This window comes from Hemitrygon akajei, chromosome 20 (genome assembly GCF_048418815.1).
Source record: "Hemitrygon akajei chromosome 20, sHemAka1.3, whole genome shotgun sequence".
NCBI lineage: Eukaryota > Metazoa > Chordata > Chondrichthyes > Myliobatiformes > Dasyatidae > Hemitrygon > Hemitrygon akajei.
Genome location: NC_133143.1, coordinates 35,300,986 through 35,323,669, shown reverse-complemented (window position 1 = coordinate 35,323,669; position 22,684 = coordinate 35,300,986). Strand labels below are relative to the sequence as shown.

Here is a 22,684-nt window from a genome sequence, read left to right as displayed (position 1 = left end):
ATTAGCTTAATTTGGCATCAAACTCAGCAGAGACATTGTGAACTTCAGTCCTATTCCTATGTTGTACTATTTCATATTCTAAATAGTCATGTTTATAGAAATTTGAAGATGCTGTCATTCCTTTACCTTTGTTAGCCAATATAAAGAGAAATGGAAATGATTACCAGAAATTGCACTCGCAACCTGCTACTCATACAATACCCCAAGAGTTCACATTCCTCAAGCACTTGTCCAACTCCCTTTGAAAATTTCTAGAATAACCACATTATTCAGTAGAACATTCCAGATGAGACAGTTATCCAACCAAAAACAAAAAGGATTTCCAGGTCCTAGATCACTGAATCCCTGGCCTTCACTAGATTAAGCAATGCATCAGAGGGAAAACATTTTCTACATCAAAAACCTGTTGTCATGTTTTGAAACACTAAAATTAATTGAATGAAAAAACATGGAGCCATGGAGTAGTGTGTTATCTACTTTAGTTTGGTTTTACTTTTTGTGTGAGGCTCGCACACAAGACATGGTGGCATAATGATGTATGCCATTCTCATACTTCGACATACAATCTGTAATTATGTTAAGCATTCTCGATTACATATTTACATTATTCAAGCATTACTGAAATATTAAATACACAATGTCTGTCATCTTGAAAATTTCAACAGGATCCTGAAAAGCTTCAGAAGTACACTGTTCCACCTTTTCTCTCCATGAAATTAATTTTACCTTTTTCAGCCTTACCAGCTTCCTCTATACCCAAAACTTCTAATCTTTCCTGAGGTAGAACATCTAGAATTTTCCACACTTCTTCAGTAAAGGCATAATCACTAGCTTATAAAGTTCTTGCATGAGGTCTTTGGTTTTACATACTTTACTTCCATCTATAAACACAAACCTCGCATTCCAGCTTCTTAAGTACTGAAATATAATAGCAATTGGCACTTGAAGAGTAATAGCTCTTAAAGTAGAACCATCTTCAGTTCACAGCCGCAGGAGCTGGCAAAAAGGGAGTCTCAAGGTTTATACTTTCCAAGAAATCAGCCTTAAAAATCACAAACATAAAACAGGAAAGCTTTAAAAAAATAAAAATTAAAACAGCACTGCTCATCACCTCAAAATAATAGACAGAACAAAACAGAACTACAGCACAGAAACAGGCCATTTGGCCTGTCTAATTCATACTGAACTATTATTCTATGTGGGCAAGAAGAATTCTCTCCAATGAGAGCCAGTCATTACTGCAGTCTACAGAGTAATACATCTTGAAAGCCAGTAACGTTCAAAACTCATGAATACTCGGCTACTTCCAGGTGACATTTTTAAGATCAATTTTAACAGTTCACACTGCAATTTTAAAGTTTGACACAGGAGACCATAAGACATAGGAGCAGAATTAGGCCATACGGCCCACTGAGCCTGCTCCACTATTCTATCATGTCAGACTTAACCCTCTCCACCCCAGTCTCCTGCATTCTCCCTTTACTAATCAAGAACCTATCAACCTTCATTTTAAGTATGCACAATGACTTAGCCTCCACAACCATTTGTGGCAATGAATTCCACAGATCGACTACCCTCTGGCTAAAGAAGTTCCTCCCCTTCTCTCTGCTGAGGCTTTGGCCTCTGGTCTAGATTCCCCCACTACATGAAACAACCTCTCCCTTGTCTAGGCCTGTCAATATTCAATAGGTTTCAATGAGATTTCCCCTCATTCTTCTAAACTTCAGTGATAATGGGCCCAGAGCCATCAACACCCCTTTCATTCCCAGAATCATCCTTGTGAACTTCTTAACCCTCTCCTATGCACCACTTTTCGTAGATAAGAGATCCAAAGGGGCATCAAGTAGCAAGAATGGTTACTAACACAACCCGCACACTTTCTCATGCTCCATACTTGTACCATATAAATACTGGAAAGGTCCTGGGGCATCAGGTGAATTTACAGCTGGGGCTCCCAACCTGGGGTTCACAGACACTTTGCTTAATGGTATCAGTCCATGGGTTTTAAAAAAGGTTGAGAACCCCTGCACCAGATGTTACCCAACATCTGAATTGCCTGTAATTTGTGTGGAGTTTCTGGCCAATGGTGGCACATGGATATCTATGACAATATCAAAGATGAGGTCAAGGCATCGTCTTATGAAAGGTAGCACCTGTAACTTCGAGGCAAAAATATTACTTGCTAGTTATTAATCCATGCCTGAATGTCATTTTGGGCTTTGGTAAAAGCAGCTATGGCCTGCATCAGTGGCTGAGGAGTTGGGAATGGAACTGAAAATGGCGCAATCAGAAAATATTCCTATTTCAGATCTCATGGTAGAAGGCCGGCATTGATGACACAGCTGCCCATGGTACAGGAAATACCCTACAGAATTTCTGTAGTAATGTCCTGGGGCTGTGATGATTGTATGAAATTCAATGTTAAATATTGTTGAACTGTCTTTTTAATGCATTATTGACTAGGATTGCTGAACAGCTTCTCTAATTGTCCAACCACTTCAGTCGCAGTTGACTTCAGACGTGTTTTGTAGCATTTGAACTCGCTTTTAGAACTTCTGTTCTTTTGTAGAGTGTTTAATAAAAAAACAAACACAAAAAAAGCTAATTGTATATGCTTAGAATCAATTTTCATCAGAATAATTATCTAAAAACTCCAAATTCAAACTAAAGCAATTTTACATTACTGCTACTACCTTCATGACTACGCAAATCCAAATTCTCATTTTGCTTTGTTGAAAAGTTGAGAGCAATAAAGACGGGAACAACAAACTAAAGCTTTACTGTGCATCAGAATTTAAAACCTAAGAACACAAGCAGCAAGGGCACACAACTCTGTGCCAGAATTCCTTGTACACTTGGATCCTCACTTGCAGACTCCAGTCAGTTGGGATTGGTAACATCCCCTCCACAATCTCCATCAGCACACATGCACCACAAGGCTGTGTGCTTGGCCCCTCTGCTCTGCTCACTTTATACCAATGTCTATGAGGTTAAGCACAGCTCTGATGCCATATTCAAGTTTGCAGGTTAGACCACTCTCATCGGTCAAATCAAAGGTGGCATCTAAGAGGAAGATTGAATATCTGGCTAAGTGGTAGGAGCTGATTATTGCCTTCAGGAGGAGGAAAACAGGTCTGTAAGCCAGTCCTCATCAGAGGATCAGAGTCAGTATATACAGAATGGAGCATATTTCTTTCTGTCTGAGCTAAATAATCTTACCAAGTTATTTCATCCAACAATCACCAACAATCTTCCCCAACCATTCTGGACTCTCTGGGGAAGAGAGCTGCATGGTATTTACTATTGTACGCATTCTCAGTTCTTGTTTCTATAAGATCACTTCTCATCCTCTTCTGTTTCCCAAACAGAAATTAACAGATTGAACATTGCTTACCAGCTACAATGGTGCACATCACCATCCTTTGGTTCAGAGAAGAAAACTGCACATGATATTTTAGGCATATTCCCTTCAAAACTTTGTATAATTACATTAAGATTTCATTTGTCCTACACTCTAAGCTCCTCAGAATGACGGCCAAAATAACTTTGCCTACACAATTGCTCATAGTAACTTCCTGTGTTTTGCATTCAAGGGCACAACCACACTGAACAGCAACATTTACAAGCTTCTTGCCAGTTTAAAAAAAAACTTTCTCCAACCAAATGGAATAGCCTTCTATTTCCCCCAAGTGAAATTCCACCTTTTAATTTATTAATCTAACCCCGTCCCTTTACAGATTCCTTGTTTCTGCCTCACAGCTTACTCTACAACCTAAATTTATAGCTTCAGACAATTTCCTTATCCTCTAAACTCTGATGCTAACTTGTGCATTGTAAAACTGAAGTCACAACTTGGGGAAGTTTGAGAGCTCCCTAAGTGTATCAAGGCATCAAAATGAATTGCAGATTACATACATCATATTTCTAGCAGCAGGTTTAAGAAATTTGAAATTAAAAATGGTCTGACCAAGAGCCCTTATTTTCAAGGTTTTATTTTCTGAATTTTTCAACAGCCTTTAAACCACAGATTAATTTACAATACACAAGATGATTCAAGATAGTGTATTGATTTTCAATATTTCCTGCTCCACCAAAAGCTATTCCACTCAATCTTTTTATCTGTTTTTCACTTGTTTGCTGAATGTTAATGATTAACTGATGAAGCTAACTTCCAAAACACGCCTGAAGAAAGCGGCTATTCAGATACTCTTACCCTTATCAGAGTCCATGGACAACTTTTTGACCTCTATTTCATTTCAGAAGAATAGCAGCCAACATATTTTTCACAAACCCCATAATGTAATGGCTCAGTATCAGTATCTAAAATGGATGGGGTATCACCACATTAATGCAGTGATTATAAATTCTAGATACTAGTGGCTCCCAATTAGATTCATAAGCCTCTTTAAAAAAATCAATTTGCAATACAAATGAAGTTACTGGATCTAAACCAAGGTGAATATTTAGTGTCAGGAAACATTTTGCAAGCTTAGAAGTAAACCAAACTCAGACTTTTGTTCAAGATGACATGCTATCAATTGTGTAGACTATTCTTAACCATTTCAATTCACTGATAACCTTTCATTTAGTGAGCCTCATTTGGAAATATCCCAACTAGAATTCTAAGATTTTTTTAGCATAAAGCAACATATCATTAATAATTTTTGGCTATTCCACTAAGTAAAACAAGGATTCATTCCACCATCCTAAATTTACCATGGACACTAGAAATATTTGCTTTCATGTTTGAAACTGATGCACAATGTTATCTACCCATTCCTTGTGCTCTGTCCCCATCCTCTATAATAGACTAATCAAACAGAATGGAAGCACCAGGAACAGTAGCTCATCTTCCAGACTCAATAGCAATAACTGTGTTTGCGTTTTCTCGGATTGGTAATGGTTCTGTTGTTGCCACTCACACCATTCCTGAACTGACATTTTGCCGTGTGTTGTCATTTAATCAGTGACAATTTCCACACAACTGCAGTCTTCTTTCCTTGCCCCGCTCCTCACACTGCTCTCTAGCTCACTGAAAGCTGCCATATCTTGCTCCCCAGGGTAGAAAGGACACATTTGAAAGGGATTTGAAAGCATTTAAAGTGAGAGGGATAAAATTTAAAGTGGAGACGCAGGGCAGGTTTTGTCTTCGCACAGAGGGTGCTGGGTGCCTGAACAGGATACCAGGAGTAGAAGTGGGACCATGATGTGGCTGGCTTCCAGATAGACACACGGATAAGCAGGGAGTGGAGGGATATGGATCATGTGAAGTAGAAGAGAATTACATTTATTTAGCATTGTGTTTGGTATAGTCCCCATGATGTACTGCTCTCTCCTTCCAGTCCAGAGGAAAAGCCCTCAACCTGACATGTTAACTTTGCTTCTCTTGCCAGGGACTCCGCCTGTGATTTTAGCTGTGATTCTAGCTCCAAAGTTCAGCATCTGCAACATTTTATTTTTAACCGCTACTTTCTCCTCCAATTCAGGGTTCAAATGCTCTCAGATGAAAAAGCAACTACTGATAAAAACAATGAAATTAGAGAAATCTGTGTGAGCAAAACAGCCGATCAAGAGGTTAACAGTAAAACTAGTCACTCCCGTGAAAACACAAGGAAAAAAAATAGAGACAGCAGGAGGACAATTTAACATTTCTCACTGATGTCCCTGCAGTTGACATCAGTCTGCTGTAATTCAGTTGAAAGGCCACAAGTAACAAATTCAATTACTGGACATGGTTGTCATTAGTGAGGATGACTTATCAATCACCCCTTTTCTGACCCAACATGGTTGTGAAATTAACAGATGCCTTTTTGAACTGAGTAAAGATCCAACTGAGTAGTTTCAGGGAATAGTTAAGGTCACTTTGATGTGGGTTTAGTTGTACATACTTGACGGTTCAGACTGGGTCATGAGAGAATGGGTTTTTCCTGAAAGATAATTAGTCCAAAGTATCACCAGATGCAGTAGGTTTAATGAATTCTGTTTGAGAAAACTAAGGATAGACAAGATTCAAGATTGCTTAATGTTAAGTGTAAAGAAGAAATAATGGTTACGCTAGATCTGATGTAGCACAAAAAAAACACAAAAGAACAATAATTTAAAAAATAAATATAAGTAGCTTATATACATATAGACTAGTTGTACGGCAATAAGGCTGACTGACAGGAAATAATAAAGCAACAGTGGAGTTAATGTGTAGAATGTTGATCACCCTTACTGCTGGGGGACAGTAACTGTGAGTCTGGTGATCCTGCCATGGATGCTATGTAGCCTTCCCCCTAATGGGATTGGGACAAACAGTCCACAAGCAAGATGGGTAGGACCCTTCATGATGTTACTGATCTTTTTCAGTATCTTACTGTATGGCCTTGATGGCAAGCAGGCTAGTGCCAGTGATGCAATGGCAGTTTTGACTACCCATGGTGGAGCCTTCCTGCCCACCTCAGTGCAGTTTCTGTACCAAATAGTGATGCAGTTTGTTAGGATGCTCTCTATTGCACGTCTGTAGAATGACATGAACTTGGAAGTGCAAAGTCCAGCTCTCTTCAGAAAGTAGAAGCATTGGTGAGCTTTTCTGACTGTGTAGGATGCGTTCTGGGACCATGAGAAGTTGTGTGCGATGTACGCTCCCAGGAGTTTGAATCCCCATGCAGTTTCCACTGCTGTGCTGTCGAGGTAAAGGGGCGTGTAAGAGGTACAAGCTCTCTTGGAATTCGATAATCATCTCTTTTGCCTTGCTGACATTAAGGAAAAGGTTATTTGCTTGTCACCAGGCCTTGAGCTCTCTCACCCCTCTGTAGACCATCTCATCGGTGTTGGTGAGGAGTCACACCACTGTCATGTCATCGGCGAGCTTGACAACGTGACTGTTCAGGTGTGTGGATGTGCGAGCAGAGTCTATACAGCAATGGGCTCAGCACGCTGCCCTAGGCACACGGGCACCCGTGTTGAAGATGGGGAAGGAGCAGCAGTTGTGCACCCTGACCATCTGAGGTCTGTCTGTTAGGAAGTCCACCAGCAAGTTGCACAGTGGTGTATTTAGACCTAGGAGTAGCAGTTTGTTCACCAAGGCCTGCGGGACGATAAGGTTAAATGCCAAACTGAAATCCAGAAGCAGCGTTCTGACTTGTGTCCTTATTTTCTAGGTGTGTCAGGGCCAGGCACATGACAGATGCTATGGCATCTGTTGTAGAGCAGTTCTATAGGTGGGCACACTGGCGAGTGTCCAATGTGACAGGAATGGAGTTTTCATATGTCCTATTATCAGCCATTCAAAGCACTTCATGATCATTAGTGTCAGTACCTCTGGCAGTAGTCATTTGATTCTGAAGAGTTCTTTTGGTATAGGGATTATAGTGGCCAATTTGAAGCATGCGGGGACAGCAGCCTGGATGAGTGAGGTGTTGAAGATGCCCGTGAAGACTTCAGTGAGCTGGTGTGCACACTCTGAGTACTCAGCCCGGGATGCTGTCTGGCCACCTTACGAGGGCTGACTCTCTAGAGCCCTTCTCACGTCTGCTACTGTTACAGATAATGGCTGCTCACCTGGGAGGGGGTAGCTTTCAAAGCCGGCGTGGTGTTGCATGCCTGGATGCGTGAATAAAAGTTGTTTAGTGTGTCAGGGAGGAGTCACTCGTGCAGTTAATGCTGATTTTCCTTGCATAGTCTGTAATGCCCTAGATGCCCAGTTACATACACTGCAATCGTTATTCGAAAGGTGATCCTCAATTTTTTTTTTGCTCATAGGTGGCCTTCACCCTCTTGATGCCTAAGATGACATTTCTTCTAGTTGCTCTGGGAGCTGTTCTGTCGCTAGACCTGAAGGCAGCGTCCCAGGCTTTTAATAGGGAGTGCTCCTCTACGTGCTACCAGGGCTTCTGGTTGGGCTGTGAGATGACCGTTCTTGAGGTACCAACGCCATCTACACACTTACTGATGGAAATGACGACAAATGAATTGTTGAATTTGAATAAAATAGATTTTTTGCAAATTAATATGAGAGTGAACTTGGAATGAAGAGCTGACAACCATAGTGGTGTAAAACCCAAAGGCCCATTTGGGATGAAAACTTGCACTCATTTACACTCTGGCTTTAGCATCTATCAATGTGATGGACTCAAAGCTAACCCTGTCTACCACAAAATCCTGAGGCATCTGGTCAAACATAGACAAGAAATCACCTCCTCATTACTATGGAAGCACCTGAACCAAATGCGGTAAGATAAAGCTATTAAAAATAGTAAAGTGAGATTAAGGTATAACTTTCTATTGGCTGGATTAAAGCACTGCAGAATACCCGGCCACTGATCTGCTCTTGTAGCCGATATATAATGGATTAAAACTCAGCATAAAAAAGCTAAGTTATTGTTGCTTGAACCAATCATCTCAGAACAAATGAATGCCATTTTCCACCCACTTTCTCAACAACATTTCCACCATCATGTATTCACTAAGGATGCATGCCAATGATTTCATAGTGCTTAGGTTGATTGACAACAGCTAAAATAATGTAGCAGTACATACTCACATGCAGAACCACCCAGAAACATTTCAGAATTCAACTGAGAAGATGTTCAAAGCAATGACCACCTCCAACAAGTGAGGATGGTCTGATCAGTACATACACACTGGCTGCAACAGCGGATCAAAGGCCATATATTCTGCCGTGCTTGACCCAACTCTGCTTTTCTGCCATGTAAAAACCTGGGTCAATACATCTCCTTCAACTCCTAGGCAACTTGGGAAGATCCAGACCAAGCAGTCAATTATATCAACAGTTCAACCATCACCTTGAACAGTATTCTCACCATTACTGAATCACTGTGGTTATGGCTGCGGTATCACCTACAAAACGCACAGTGGCTAATCTCAAAGCAGCTCCCAAAGGATAACATCAGCAAGAATTCGGGATCACCAGCACCTGCAGACTCCCCTCCAAGACACACACTAACCAAGTTCCCTACAGGACGACTCTGTAAAGTAGCTTCACCAGAAGGACTGTGCAGTTTCTAGCTCACCACAAAGACTATTAAGAATGTACAATAAATCCTGGCGTAAACGGTTCTGCAACCTTCCCCATGGACAAAATAAAAATAATTGTTAATTGATAGAATCCATCTCCAAGTTGCACTAAAAATACTGTAACTTTTAAAGTGCTTTGTTTAACTAAGAAATAACTTCAGGTGAGAGTTTGGACAGTTTGTGAAGGACATACTTGACTTTGGAAAACACAATGTCCACATCCGTGGTTGTCACATTCTTCTTGTCTATAATGTTGCAGTCTTTACATAATTTTGACCAATTTTTGCCATTCATATCTCTGCCCGTGGCACGCGTGTCTCCATGGACAGCAAATCTCCTAAAGGCCTCTTCCAGGGCACTGAGTTCTTGCATTGCAGCAGCTCCTCCATTGGTGCCGTTCGAATCAGACATATGACATTTAGTTTCTTTCCCCTTCGCCTGCTCACTCTTAGCTGCTCCTCTTACTGATTTGGCTTTGCATTCAGCCATATCTTCCCAGCCCTGGGGAAAATAAAGGATAAATATTAGATACTTAAGCAGAGAGCATTAAAAAACAAAAAAAAAGTAGACACCTCACACAAAATGCTGGTGGAACACAGCAGGTCAGGCAGCATCAATAGGAAGAAGCACTGTCGACTTTTCGGGCCGAGACCCTTCGTCAGGACTAACTGAAAGGAGAGATACAAAGAGATTTGAAAGTAGTGGGGGGAGGGGGAAATGCAAAATGATAGGAGAAGACCAGAGGGGGTGGGATGAAGCTAAGAGCTGGAAAGGTGATTGGCGAAAGTGATACAGAGCTGGAGAAGGGAAAGGATCATGGGACGGCAGGCCTCGGGAGAAAGAAAGGGGGAGGGGGGGAGCACCAGAGGGAGATGGAGAACAGGCAGGTTGATGGGCAGAGAGAGAGAAAAAAAACAAACAACTAAATATGTCAGAGATGGGGTAAGAAGGGGAGGAGGGGCATTAATGGAAGTTAGAGAAGTCAATGTTCATGCCATCAGGTTGGAGGCTACCCAGCCAGTATATAAGGTGTTGTTCCTCCAACCTGAGTATGGCTTCATCTTGACAGTAGAGGAGGCCATGGATAGACATATCAGACTGGGAATGGACGTGGAATTAAAATGTGTAGCCACTGGGAGATCCTGCTTTCTCTGGTGGACAGAGCGTAGGTGTTCAGCGAAACGGTCTCCCAGTCTGCGTCGGGTCTCACCCAACACCTGCTACATTTATGGCATTAATACATTGCATTGAACATTATTTTCAAATACCTCGGCTTTCTTTTCTAGTTAGAATTCTGCACAGTCAGTTCTCAACTTACCTACTGTCTTTTGGGATAATATATTTAGTATGAAACAGAGTTTCAACGTGAGAGACTTTAAATATAGTTTGCATCAGGGTGGAGTTAGTATTCAGAATAAGATTATTAACATTCCCTTGGTCAATAGTGATCTCTTGACCAGAATAATCAGATCGTCTGCTCATTGCTTTTCTGAGATCTTCTGACCTGTGACTGCAAAGTAAGCAACTGCAGATGCTGGAAATCTGATTTTTTTTTAAAAAAGTGTTTGAGGGAGTTGCTACATAGTTAAAGAGGTTTCCCGGAGATATTAAATCGAACTTTCTGATGAAACTTTGTTAATCTGAAAAGTTAAATTTCTCTTTCTCCAGAGACGCAACCTAACCTGACACGACTCACCTGTGCATTCTCTGCATTTTAATCCTTAGTCCTAGACTTGCTGGTGCAGAGTAGTTACACATTGCGCAGATCAGTTAGGAAGTCAGATGTTATATCTACAATTTCAGTAGCTAACAAGCCAGATAAACAAGCATTGCTGAAGTTACCAGTGGATTATTTGTTATGTCTATACTAATTTAAAACTTTTATAAAAGCAGTATAAAAGATCTGTTAACAAGATTTGTAATGCATTGTCTGCTCATGCTAATCCTGATAAAGCTTTGCAGTTTAACAATGCATGAAATTAAAGTAAGATTATTATAATCATATAGAATTTGACTCCGTGGTCTGTAACAGACTTAAGACGTTTGTAAAAAAAAAGCAAATTCACTTTGCAGTAATAACCTGTTAATTTGCAACTGATTTTAAATTCACACCCTGATAATTGGCAAGGAGAGTTACAAGTAAGTTTGCAAGTAACAATCCGGTTTATAAAGGGCAAGTGCAGATCAGTTCCAATAAAGTCCTTAGGCTAACAAAGCTAAAAATGCTTCTGATGATTACTGCTTCGCATGGTCAATAGGATCCATCCAAACAGTGTCATCACAGTTACATTCTCTCTTTAACACAGAATCCAGCACTTACTACAGGTTTTAGTAGAACTTGCATATTACATAGTGAATAATAGACAATAGACAGTAGGTGCAGGAGTAGGCCATTCGGCCCTTCTAGGCAGCACCACCATTCACTGTGATCATGGCTGATCATACACAATCAGTACCTAGTTCCTGCCCTCTCCCCATATCCCTTGACCCCGCTATCTATAAGAGCTCTATCTAACTCTCTCTTGAAAGCATCCAGACACTTGGCCTCCACTGCCTTCTGGGGCAGAGCATTCCACATATCCACCATTCTCTGGGTGGAAAAGTTTTTCCGCATCTCTGTTCTAAATGGCCTACCCCTTATTCTTAAACTGTGGCCTCTAGTTCTGGACTCACCCATCAGCGGGAACATGTTTCCTGCCTCCAGCGTGTCCAATCCCTCAATAATCTTATATGTTTCAATCAGATCCCCTCTCACTCTTCTAAATTTCAGTGTATACAAGCCCAGTCGCTCCAATCTTTCAACATATGACAGTCCCGCCATTCCAGGAATTAACCTTGTGAACCTACACTGCACTCCCTCAATAGCAAGAATGTCCTTCCTCAAATTTGGAGACCAAAACTGCACACAATACTCCAGGTGGGGTCTCACCAGGGCCCTGTACAACTGCAAAAGGACCTCTTTACTCCTATACTCAATTCTTCTTGTTATAATTCTGCACTGCCTGCTGAACCTGCATGCTTGCTTTCATTGACTGATGTACAAGAACACCTAGATCTCGTTGTACTTCCCCTTTTCCTAACTTGACTCCATTTAGATAGTAATCTGCCTTCCTGTTCCTGCCTCCGAAGTGGATAACCTCACATTTATCCACACTAAACTGCATCTGCCATACATTTGCCCACTCACCTAGCCTGACCAAGTCACCCTGCATTCTCGTAACATCCTCCTGACATTTCACACTGCCACCCAGCTTTGTGTCATTGGCAAATTTGCTAATGTTACTTTTAATCCCTTCATCTAAATCATTAACGTATATTGTAAACAGCTGCGGTCCCAGCACCGAACCTTGCGGTACCCCACTGGTCACAGCCTGCCATTCCGAAAGGGACCCGTTAATCGCTACTCTTTGTTTCCTGTCAGCCAGCCAATTTTCAATCCATGTCAGTACTCTGCCCCCAATACCATGTGCCCTAATTTTGCCCACTAATCTCCTATGTGGGACTTTATCAAAGGCTTTCTGAAAGTGCAGGTACACTACATCCACTGGCTCTCCCTTGTCCATTTTCATAGTTACATCCTCAAAAAACTCCAGAAGATTAGTCAAGCATGATTTTCCCTTCATAAATCCATGCTGACTCGGACTGATCCTTCTACTGCTATCCAAATGTGTCGTAATTTCCTCTTTTATAATTGACTCCAGTATTTTTCCCACCACTGACGTCAGGCTAACCGGTCTATAATTCCCTGTTTTCTCTCTCCCTCCTTTCTTGAAAAGTGGGACAACATTAGCCACCCTCCAATCCCCAGGTACTGTTCCTGAATCTATAGAACATTGGCAAATGATTACCAATATTATGTAGTAGAAAAGTTGCAAAGCACATTGCGACCAAGTACGCATGAAAAATTATCACGACCACAATGTCAATTTAAAGAAAGCAAAATCCCACAAATAGCAATGAGATAAATGAGTAATTAATTTGATTACAGTCATCTGAACAAGTACATGTACGCACAGGTAGAGTAAAATACTTACCTGCAGGAGTATCACAAGCACACATTACCTGAGCAGCATTCACAAGAAAACCACAAATTGAATGGTAATTATGCACAACGGTTACAAGAAAGAGCACAAACAGAACAAAGAAATGTACATTTTAGTGTAAAGTGACCAACATGCTCATAATCTTGCTAAACTCTAGTGATCAGGATTGTGTAGGTTTATTCAAGAACAAAGTGGTTAAAGGCAAGAAGCTGCCCTTGAACCTGGTAGTGTGGGACTAGAGCATTCTGCATCTCCTGCCTCACGGTAGCTGCAAGATGACGTGACCCAGATGGCAGTGATCTTTGATGATGAATATTGCCTACTTGAGGCAGGGCCTCTGGTAATGGAGGGAAGGGGCGTGCCCATGATGTACTAATTAGAGACCGCCACCTCTGAAGCTTCTTACATTTGAATTGCTGTACAAGATCTTGATATAACCAATGAGGACACTTTCAGGAGTACATCTGTCAAAGTTTCTTTTGAGTGTTTGATGACACAATGAGCTCCCTAAGAAATCAAAGATGCTGCCACTCTTGTGATTGCATCTGAGTGCAGGAATGGAGAGCTGCCAACTCACTCCACTGCCAAACCCCAACGTAGACTGGTTCATGTTTATCTGCCAAGGAGCTGCTGCACATTTGTCTGCCGAGGAGCTGGTGCACATTTATCCTCAATCAGCTCTTCAGCTCTACTGGCATGGAGCAAGAGTTTGTTGTTGCAGCAACACTCAACCAGGGGTCCTATCTTATTCCTGTTTGGTGACACATTGTCATCATCGTGGCTATCCCTCGAGGTCGAGGATGACAGTCTTCATTCCGTTGATCTATTTATGAGCTCTCAAGTGGCTTATGAGTCCAATCTTGGCTTTGAAAGTTCTTCCGCATGCAGGACAGGTAGTTCCAGATGGCAGATCGGGCTTTGGTTGTTGCTGCCTCTCTTTCCATTTTCTTCTCTTTTCTTCTAATTCTGCACATCTGTTGCCTTCGAAAGTTGCTGTTCCTGCTCGGGTGATAGTTTGCCAGATTCTCCTGTCCTTGGCATTGGTTTCCCAATTGTTGATATTGAGGTTACATTTCTGGCCCACAGAGCGAAGACGCCTGTGCATGTATTTGTTTAATGTGTACTTGATGTTGCACTCCAAGGAGCACACGATACTTCACAAATCAACCAACTGATTCCAATGGCACGGAAACCATGACGATTGGAGCTGATGGATTTGTTGCAGCCTTCATCCACCTTCACAGCCGTTGAGTTTGAAGTAACTTCTCTGCCTGTTCCACCGTTGAGGTCTTGGTTGGATTGTTCTTTGTCAGGGACCTCACCCTCGACCTTACCGCTACGGGTGACCCTAGCAGGTTCATAGCTCCAGACGGCATCGCTTTCGGGATCTCAGGACCACACAAGCTTCTCCACCACAACAAGGTGACAATCCATGGAGAAGGTGACACTCCACCACCTCACTAAATGCTGTCATTGTATACGGCATTGCAGCTGTACTTAGCATTAGAATCGTGTGCATAAACAGTAGACAAAGGGCCTAAGCACGCAGCCCTGAGGTGTTGATGGATAGTAAGGAGGCCATGTCATCAATCCTCACTGAGTGAGTTCTGCTGATGAGCATGTGAAGTTTCCAGCTGTAGAGGGAGGTATGGAGGCCCAGGTCTTGATGATGAGTTTGCATGCAATGAATGTGCTGAACTGCTGTAGTCAACGGACCGCAGAATGGCCTACAAGTTCCTGTTGTCCAGATGGTCCAGATCAGAGAAGATCCAGAGATTAATGTTAGTTGAGGGACAAGCAGGAATTACTACTGTTCAGAAAATGCCTCTGTTAAGGAGTATTCTGGAGTTATGTGAATATAGCAGATATTAATTCAAGCAAGAACCAGTCTTCAGTTCTTAATGGAGATTGCAAACGGTAACCAGTAAAATGAAATGAAAAGCACAAGCTGACCCCCAGACTAAGAAATAAAGTTTACAAAATGGTGACCATAAGATGTTCGCATTTGCATCAGCCCAATGTTACAACTGGGTTGTGTTAATTGGCCTGCTTCAATCCAGGCAACTATGGGTTTAAGTAAATTGCACCATTGTAAACAAGTTCAGAGTATCTTGCAATTAGTTTGCCTCCCCCTGTAGATATGCAATTCAAAGGAAGCGCTTTCAACCCAAAGTTTTGAAGTAAACAATCTCATTGTAACGACTGAAATAGTCTTGGATCAACTGCTGTTATCTTGGATTTCAGTCTCACGAGCTTCAGTGTGTCTCCAGTAACGTCGATCACTGTCACAACAGCTTTGGGATTGAGAGAAGGTTGAGAGCAGTGTTTAACATAGTCTTGACGAGTCCAACAGGACAACATTCTCCTAGCATTGTGTTGGAGTCTCAGCCTAGATCACCTGCTCAAGTCCTTGAAACTGCATTTGAAGACACAACCCTTGGATTAGATAAGAGAATGATCAACTGATCAAGCTGTTCAAGCAACTCTGAGCAAAAACACCTCCCATATTTTATTCACAAAACTCTATAGTGCTTTGTTAATATTGACTTCCTGACTAATGTGGAGAAGCCTCAGATAATAAATGTTCGAATCTCTGTTCAAATGTTCGAACAATCTGAGAAATTGAGCTCAACTTGAAAATATGCACAACTTCTCTCCCAGAACAATCACGTTCTCGAACCAACCTGAACAGCCCTAATTCTATCTCCGAAATCAAAATAATAAATTTACTTTAAACACTACAGACCACCTCATGCACTGGCACGGACTTGCCTCTGTGAGCTTTATTGCACTCGCATCTCATCTTTCTTCAGAACTGTCTTGTTTAACTTGTATATAACTGATGCTTGGTGTGTTGTCTAAATTGATGTACCTGTGATTTTGCTACAAGTAAACTTTTCATTGTACCTGTACTGTACATTTGCATATGACAAACTTGACTTGATAAAACTTGTTACTAAAAAGAATGACTAACTACTCATCTCTGCCAGCAGCCTAAATGCTACACCTGCCCATACACCTCCTCCCTCACCTCCATTCAGGACCCCAAACAGTCATTCCAGGTGAGGCAACACTTCACCCGCAAATCTGCTGGAGTCATCTGTTGTGCCTGGTGCTCCTGATGTGGCCTCCTCTACATTGGAGAAACCATCATAAATTGGGGGACTGCTTTGTCGAACACCTCCACATCATCTGCCGCCACAAGTGGGACTTCCCAGTAGCCAAACATTTTAATTCCCATTCCAACAGATCAATCCATGGCCTCCTCATGTCACGATGAGGCCGTCCTCAGAGTGGAGGAGCAACATCTTATATTACATCTAGGTACCCACCAACCTGATGGTTGGAATATAAATGTCTCCTTCTGATGAAAAAATCCACCCCCCCCCCCTCCATTCCCCACTCTGACCTTTTATTTCTTCTCACCTGCCTATTATTGCTCCCTGGATCCCCTCCTCTTTCCCCTATGGTCCACTCTCCTCTCTTAGGAAGTTCCTTCTTCTCCGGCCCTTGACCTTTCCCACCAACCTATCACTTTCCTGCCAGCCTCTTTTCCCTCCCAGTCCTGAAGAAGGGTCTTGACCTAAAACATCAACTGTTTACTCTTTTCTATAGATGCTGCATGACTTGTTGAGTTCCTCCAGCATTTTGAGTGTGCTGACCATGAAAGCATTGGATAGCCACAAAACCCAACTGTTCCACTAACTTGCTTCCAGGAAGAAAGCCAAGGAGTCATTTCAGTGCTATATAAACGTGGTTGGCTCTCACCTGTCCTCTGAAATGACTGAGGAATCACTTAGTTGTATCAAACCATTTCAATGAAGAAATCCCCCATTACCTTCACAATCAAACTAGAGTACCCACAATGACCTTCACCCAGATAGAAGATACATGAAGTTACACGAAGTAACATCCTTATTCCTTAAAGTGAGAGCAATGCACGGTTACCTACCTGCCTCACTTTCAGATCAACTATATCAGATTACACAATAGGATTAAGACACTTTCCCCTCATAACATCCCATAAGTTCCTACCTCCAAGTGCTTGCACCATGGGAAATCCAACAAAACCCTCATCAATGGACATCCTCTATCAAGCTTTCTTCTAAAATCTTCACCTTCAATAAACACCAATATTCAAGAACTTTGAATAAGATCATATAGAGTGCCTTTTGCATTTCCAGACTGGTTCACACAACAGTTTAATTTAAATTTTTGGAGCCTCCAATTAATCCAAGATGACTGTTCAGCCCATATAAAACATGGACTCAGGAATCCTGAGCAGGAAGAGGCTGCTTTGAGCCTGCTCTACTATTCACTAAGAACATGGCTGATCTGACCGTAGCCTCAAATCTATATCCTCATCCACTCCAACTAATCATTTCCTCCACTGTATATCAAGAATATGCTTACCTCTGAATTAAAAGAAATCCAAGAATATTTACATTGCCCTTGAAAAGTATTTCAAGAACTCACATGTTTTTATGTTTGGTGTGAGAGGAAAATCTCCCTCCCTTTTAATTAAATTAAACTCTTCTCCAGGATTCCTCTCCTACACAAGAAGGACAAAAAAATCAAAGTTCAAAGTAAATTTATTGTCAAAGTACATACTGTTTATGTCACCATACACATCCATTGAGATTCACTTTTTTTGCGGGCATTCACAGTAAACACAATGGGGCAGGAATAACTATGACTCTCTTGTGGCTGATGTCCAATGGTGTTCCCCGTGCTTAAGGGACCACAGGACATCACCACCGAGGCAACATCCTGTCGCGTTACTTGTAGCTGTGCTTACACTTCCAAGGTCCTGCACCACAGTGACTTGCGTCTCCTCGTTGGCACAAGCCCACAATTAACTCCACTGCTTCTCTCCAACTGAGATATCAAGGGCGCGAGCCCACAACCCACTCCATTTCTTCTCTCTGATTGAGACGCCAAGCAAGGAGGGGCAGGTGCTCGGTGCCAACCGCCTGCATTTGACCGGTTTTCCTCATCCTCTCGCTATGTGCTGTTGGATGAAAGTGCAGGAGTCTCAGAATCCACATTGCCAAGATTTGTTCCTGGATTGTCTTCTTTTGCTGTTTTTGAGCAGCTTGATCAGGGTGATCAAGGCAGACTGGGGCGCTTCGGCAAAGAAGCCTGCAATGAGTTGGGGCATGGCATTGAACTGAATACTACTGGTGTGATGTTTCATATTTTATGTGTTGTTCTTGTGCTTTTCGCTGTTGCACAATTTCTTCTTTTTATTAATGTTTTCTATTGGTGTTTGATGGTTTCTTGAACGGGTTCCATGGTGTTTCTTTGTTTCGTGGCTGCCCGGGGGAAGATTAATCTCAGAGGTATATTCTGTATACATACTTCGATAATAAATGAACTTGGAGAATGGATAAAAGACTGCCACCATCAGGAAAGACAAACAATCAACGCGCAAACGACAAAAAACTGTGCAAATACACAAAGAAATAACAATAACAAATAAATAGAGAACATGAGATGAAGAGTTTTTGAAAGTGAATCCATAGGTTGTGGGAACAGTCAGCGATGGGGCGAGTGAAGTTGAGGGCTGAAGACTCTGATGGTTGAGGAGTAATAACTATTCCTAAACCCAGTGATGAGGGTCCTAAGGCTCCTGTACTGTTTTTCTTGAAGACAATAGCGAGAAGAAAACATAGCCAGGATGGTGGCCCCCCGATTATAGATGCTGCTTTCCCACAACAGTTCTCTATGCAGATGTGTTCAATGGTGGGGAGGCCTTTTGCTGCAATGGACTGGGCCATATTCACTATGTTTTATAGGATTGTCAGTTCAAGGGCATTGGTGTTTCCATACTAAGCTGTGATGCAGTCAGTCAATATACTCTCCACCACACATCTATTGAAGTTTGTCAAAGTTTGAGATGTCATGTTGAGTTTTCACAAACTCCTAAGAGAGTGCTGCCGTGCTTTCTTCATTATTGCACTCAAAGTTCTACGTTAGGACAGATCTTACTCACTCGCTCCACCTCTGATTTCCTGATAAGGACTAGCTCACAGACCTCCAGTTTACTCCTCCAAAGTCAATAATCAGCTCCTTGGTCTGATCTGCCATTCCCTTACATTTTATTCAGTTAACTGTTGATTTGCTATTGCCTGTTGTACGGTTATCTGCTCTCATGATACATTCCCTATAAAGAGCCATCGTTAGTCATGGACCAATAGCACATCTCTGCCATCTGATTTCTGATTGGACATTGAACCCATGAACACTACCTCATTACTTATTTTAAATTATGTATTTTTAAAACCACTTAATTAATTCAACTATTTAATGTATACATACTTACTATAATTCACAATTCTCTCCCCCATCCTTTGTCATGTATTGCATTGTACTGCTGCCACAAAGTTAACAAATTTCACAACGTGTACCTGTACCAGTGATATTAAACCTGATTCTGAAAGAATACAAAATGAATACTGGGAGCACCTGAAGTACATCGTCAGGCTAGGATTTTCAAAGGCTTTAATGACAGAGGTCTTTGTCCTTATGCAATTAGTGCTCCATCCATGTACCCATGATTTGAACACTTCAAATGTGAACACGTTATTCACAGCAGTGCCAGACTGCTACCTTAGATGTGTTACAATTTGCACCATGTCCTTCTCCTTTAACATGGACATGAGGGAATTCTTGCTTCTTGCATGTTCAAGGAGTAACTAATTGCACCCAAGGGTTTACATGTAGTCTCAAGTTGGGTTTTTTTTTTATTGCCCAAGAATAAAATTTCTCAACGTATGGATGGTACAAGACAAACTGCAACATATTCTGTGCCCCAGGGAAACGTGTGCTTATTTCATTCCAGAATTGTCTACTGCTGCATCTAACAATAGGTGGCTCTTGGGTGTCAAAAGCCATCATCATTACACAAAATAAGTGGAAGTTAAAAAATGCCTGAAACTTGAAGCATTAAAAACTTGGGTGTATTTAAGGCAGAGATAGATAGGTTCTTGATTAGCCAGGGCATCAAAGAGTATGGGGTGAAGGTAGGGGAGTGGGGATGACTGGAAGAATTGGATCAGCCCATGACTGAATAGCAGAGCAGACTCGATGGGCCAAATGGACTACTTCTGCCCCTATGTCTTATGGTCTGAAAAAGTACTGAGAGTTTCATCCAGTTCAGAGGCGGATGAAAATGCTTTCACCTTTATTGCAGTTCAGTTTTACTCACTACAATGATAACACAATTGTTCACTGACACAAGTTGCATTAAGGGCTTTAGGAAGAGGGCTAACTTATGTTTCTGTTTCTACCGTCATCGCTCTCTGGAAAAGATTATTGAAATGTAGTGAGAATTAATTCTCTACAGTGTTAGTAAAGAGAGTCAGGCAAGTTACTGAGCTGAGCCAATATGGCTTGTTATTAAGGAGGGAATGCCAGTCACCAGTGTTTAGTTCACTGCCTTAGCAACCAGGAATTTGCCAACATGCTTTTGACCTAGTCACCTATATCCCACTATCCCACAGTTTTTTGTGGATAAAGCACTACACTACAGCACGCAGCTGTTTGATTTTCACATTGTATGGATTTAATGAACTTGATAGATCTTCCAAGACTGCTCTTGAGAAGCAGTTGGAAATTTCAGTAGTAATTTACAAATAAAAGTGAGAAATATGAATTAAGAGAGTCTGATGGCCTTCCACATTTATATTCACTCTTTGATCTGATAAAATGTGCTTCAAATTACTATCAGTTTTGAAGAAAGATGGCAAGCAAACAAGTCATTGCTGCCAAGTTTTAATCCTTGATGCTCTGTCATTAAGTTTTGAGTTGGGCAAGAGGCAATCCAGGATGGGCTTGGTATTCCCCTCGGTGTGCTAATCTGTCTGGAGTTAGAGGCCTGAGAAAAAGATGCCAGTAAACTAAAAATAACTTTAAATTTAAAAAAAATCACATTGGATATTTCACATCTGTAATGAGGTCAAATTTAAAAGTCACAGTGCAGAAAGAAACTAGAAACATCCAGTTGTTTTGTAAAAGCAGTACTTGACTGCATTATGGTATAAGCTCAATGTCAAGGAGAAGTTAATGAATGCAGATTCTAAACACGGTGGGGTCCAATTTTTCATTACAGTCAACTGTGGGCTTCAGACATGCCTCCTGGCTGCACAAAGTGAATAATTACCACAGTTCAAGAATCTGAACTCAGTGAGTGAAGTTGGAGTTGGTTTATTTTAAAATCATAATATTGAAGGAAATGTTGCTATCTGGACTCCTTTTCAACATCAAATCATTGCAAAGAATTACCTTGTTAAATTATTCCTTGACGATTTCTTAATCTTTGTCAGCAAATCCCAAAGAGGGACCAGTTAGACTGAACTGCTGAAACATCAGGGACATTATTAAATATATCACGAGGGAAGATCACAGCCTTCTACTGATGCAGTGCAACAAAGAAGACTGTGATATCAATACCCGCCATTGATAAGGCGTTGGTCTAGTGATCTGAAGGTCGCTAGTTCGAGCCTCAGCTAAAGCAGTGTGTTGTGTCCTTGAGCAAGGGCACTTAACCACACATCGCACTGCTCTAGGACAACATCGGTGGTGTGGAGAGCGGAGAATTGCAGCTTGGGCAGCTGTCAGTCTCCCATGCAACCCTGCCCAGGCCTGCGCCCTGAAAGCTTTCCAAGGCACAAATCCATGGTCTCTCTAGACTAACAGATGTATGTGTATATATAAAATATAAAAAAGTTTATTTAAAAAACTGTTAATAAAAGGCAGGAACAATTAAAAAAACCCAACAGATTTGTTTTTCAATTAAGACAAATGCAATAAGCCAATAAAATCTATCTGAACATTTTGGTTCAAGCCAAAGGGCTGCAATCAAAAATCATAATTGAATGGGCTGAATGGCCTAATTCTGCTCCAATGTCATATGTCTTAAGGGTGTATTTTACCAATGGCCCCACCATCTATACACAAACACCTCTCAGGTCACACCAAAACACAGTTCAGCACTCCTGCATTTTTTTTGCTCACCTCAGTGACTCAAGGCTAGTGCCAGTAGTGGAAGAAGTCGTGACCAAAATAATGCCACATCTTATTGTCAGTAATAATCTTCTTCGAGCAAATGGTTTAGACATCTCCTTAGAGCAAGGAGTTTAGATGGGTGGAGTTGGTTCTGCAGAAATAATCACTGTTGTATATCTGCACTGATAAGATTAGATCCAGGAATACCAAGCCAGCTTTGAACAATCTGACAATCGATTTATACAGGTATGCATAATTATAAAATAAAGGGCTATTGACTTTTGCAACAGCTTAGCAGAAGTGGAATCACAATGTAGTGGAATTGAAGGACAAATGTATGCAGAAGAAAAATTTGGCATATGGTGAAGCCAGATTATTGTAATGCAGTTGAAAGGATCTCACTGTGTGGAGATATCAGTGATTTTCCCCTGTATTAACTGTTTGTTAAGTGTAGTCACTTTTGCAATTGCCTACAAACTGTAATAGCAATTCTTGAGGTCATTGGAAGGCCTGATATTTTTCATCTACTTCAATCATTAACTCTATTCGTGCATTCCACAACCATTTTGTAAATAATGTTTCTCTACCCCCCAGCCAATACCCCCACAATT

At 41.4% G+C, this 22,684-nt stretch overlaps 1 protein-coding gene across 2 annotated transcripts in view; it reads right to left on the bottom strand.

The window, feature by feature from the left end:
• Positions 1 to 22,684, bottom strand: part of tppp (tubulin polymerization promoting protein) — a 41,349-nt gene that overhangs the window by 12,728 nt on the left and 5,937 nt on the right. For both annotated transcript variants that reach the window (XM_073024165.1, XM_073024166.1), the window contains exon 2: positions 9,215 to 9,522. In XM_073024165.1, the coding sequence (XP_072880266.1) occupies positions 9,215 to 9,510 (296 nt within the window). In that variant the 5' untranslated portion in view covers positions 9,511 to 9,522. The remainder of the gene's footprint in view (positions 1 to 9,214; positions 9,523 to 22,684) is intronic.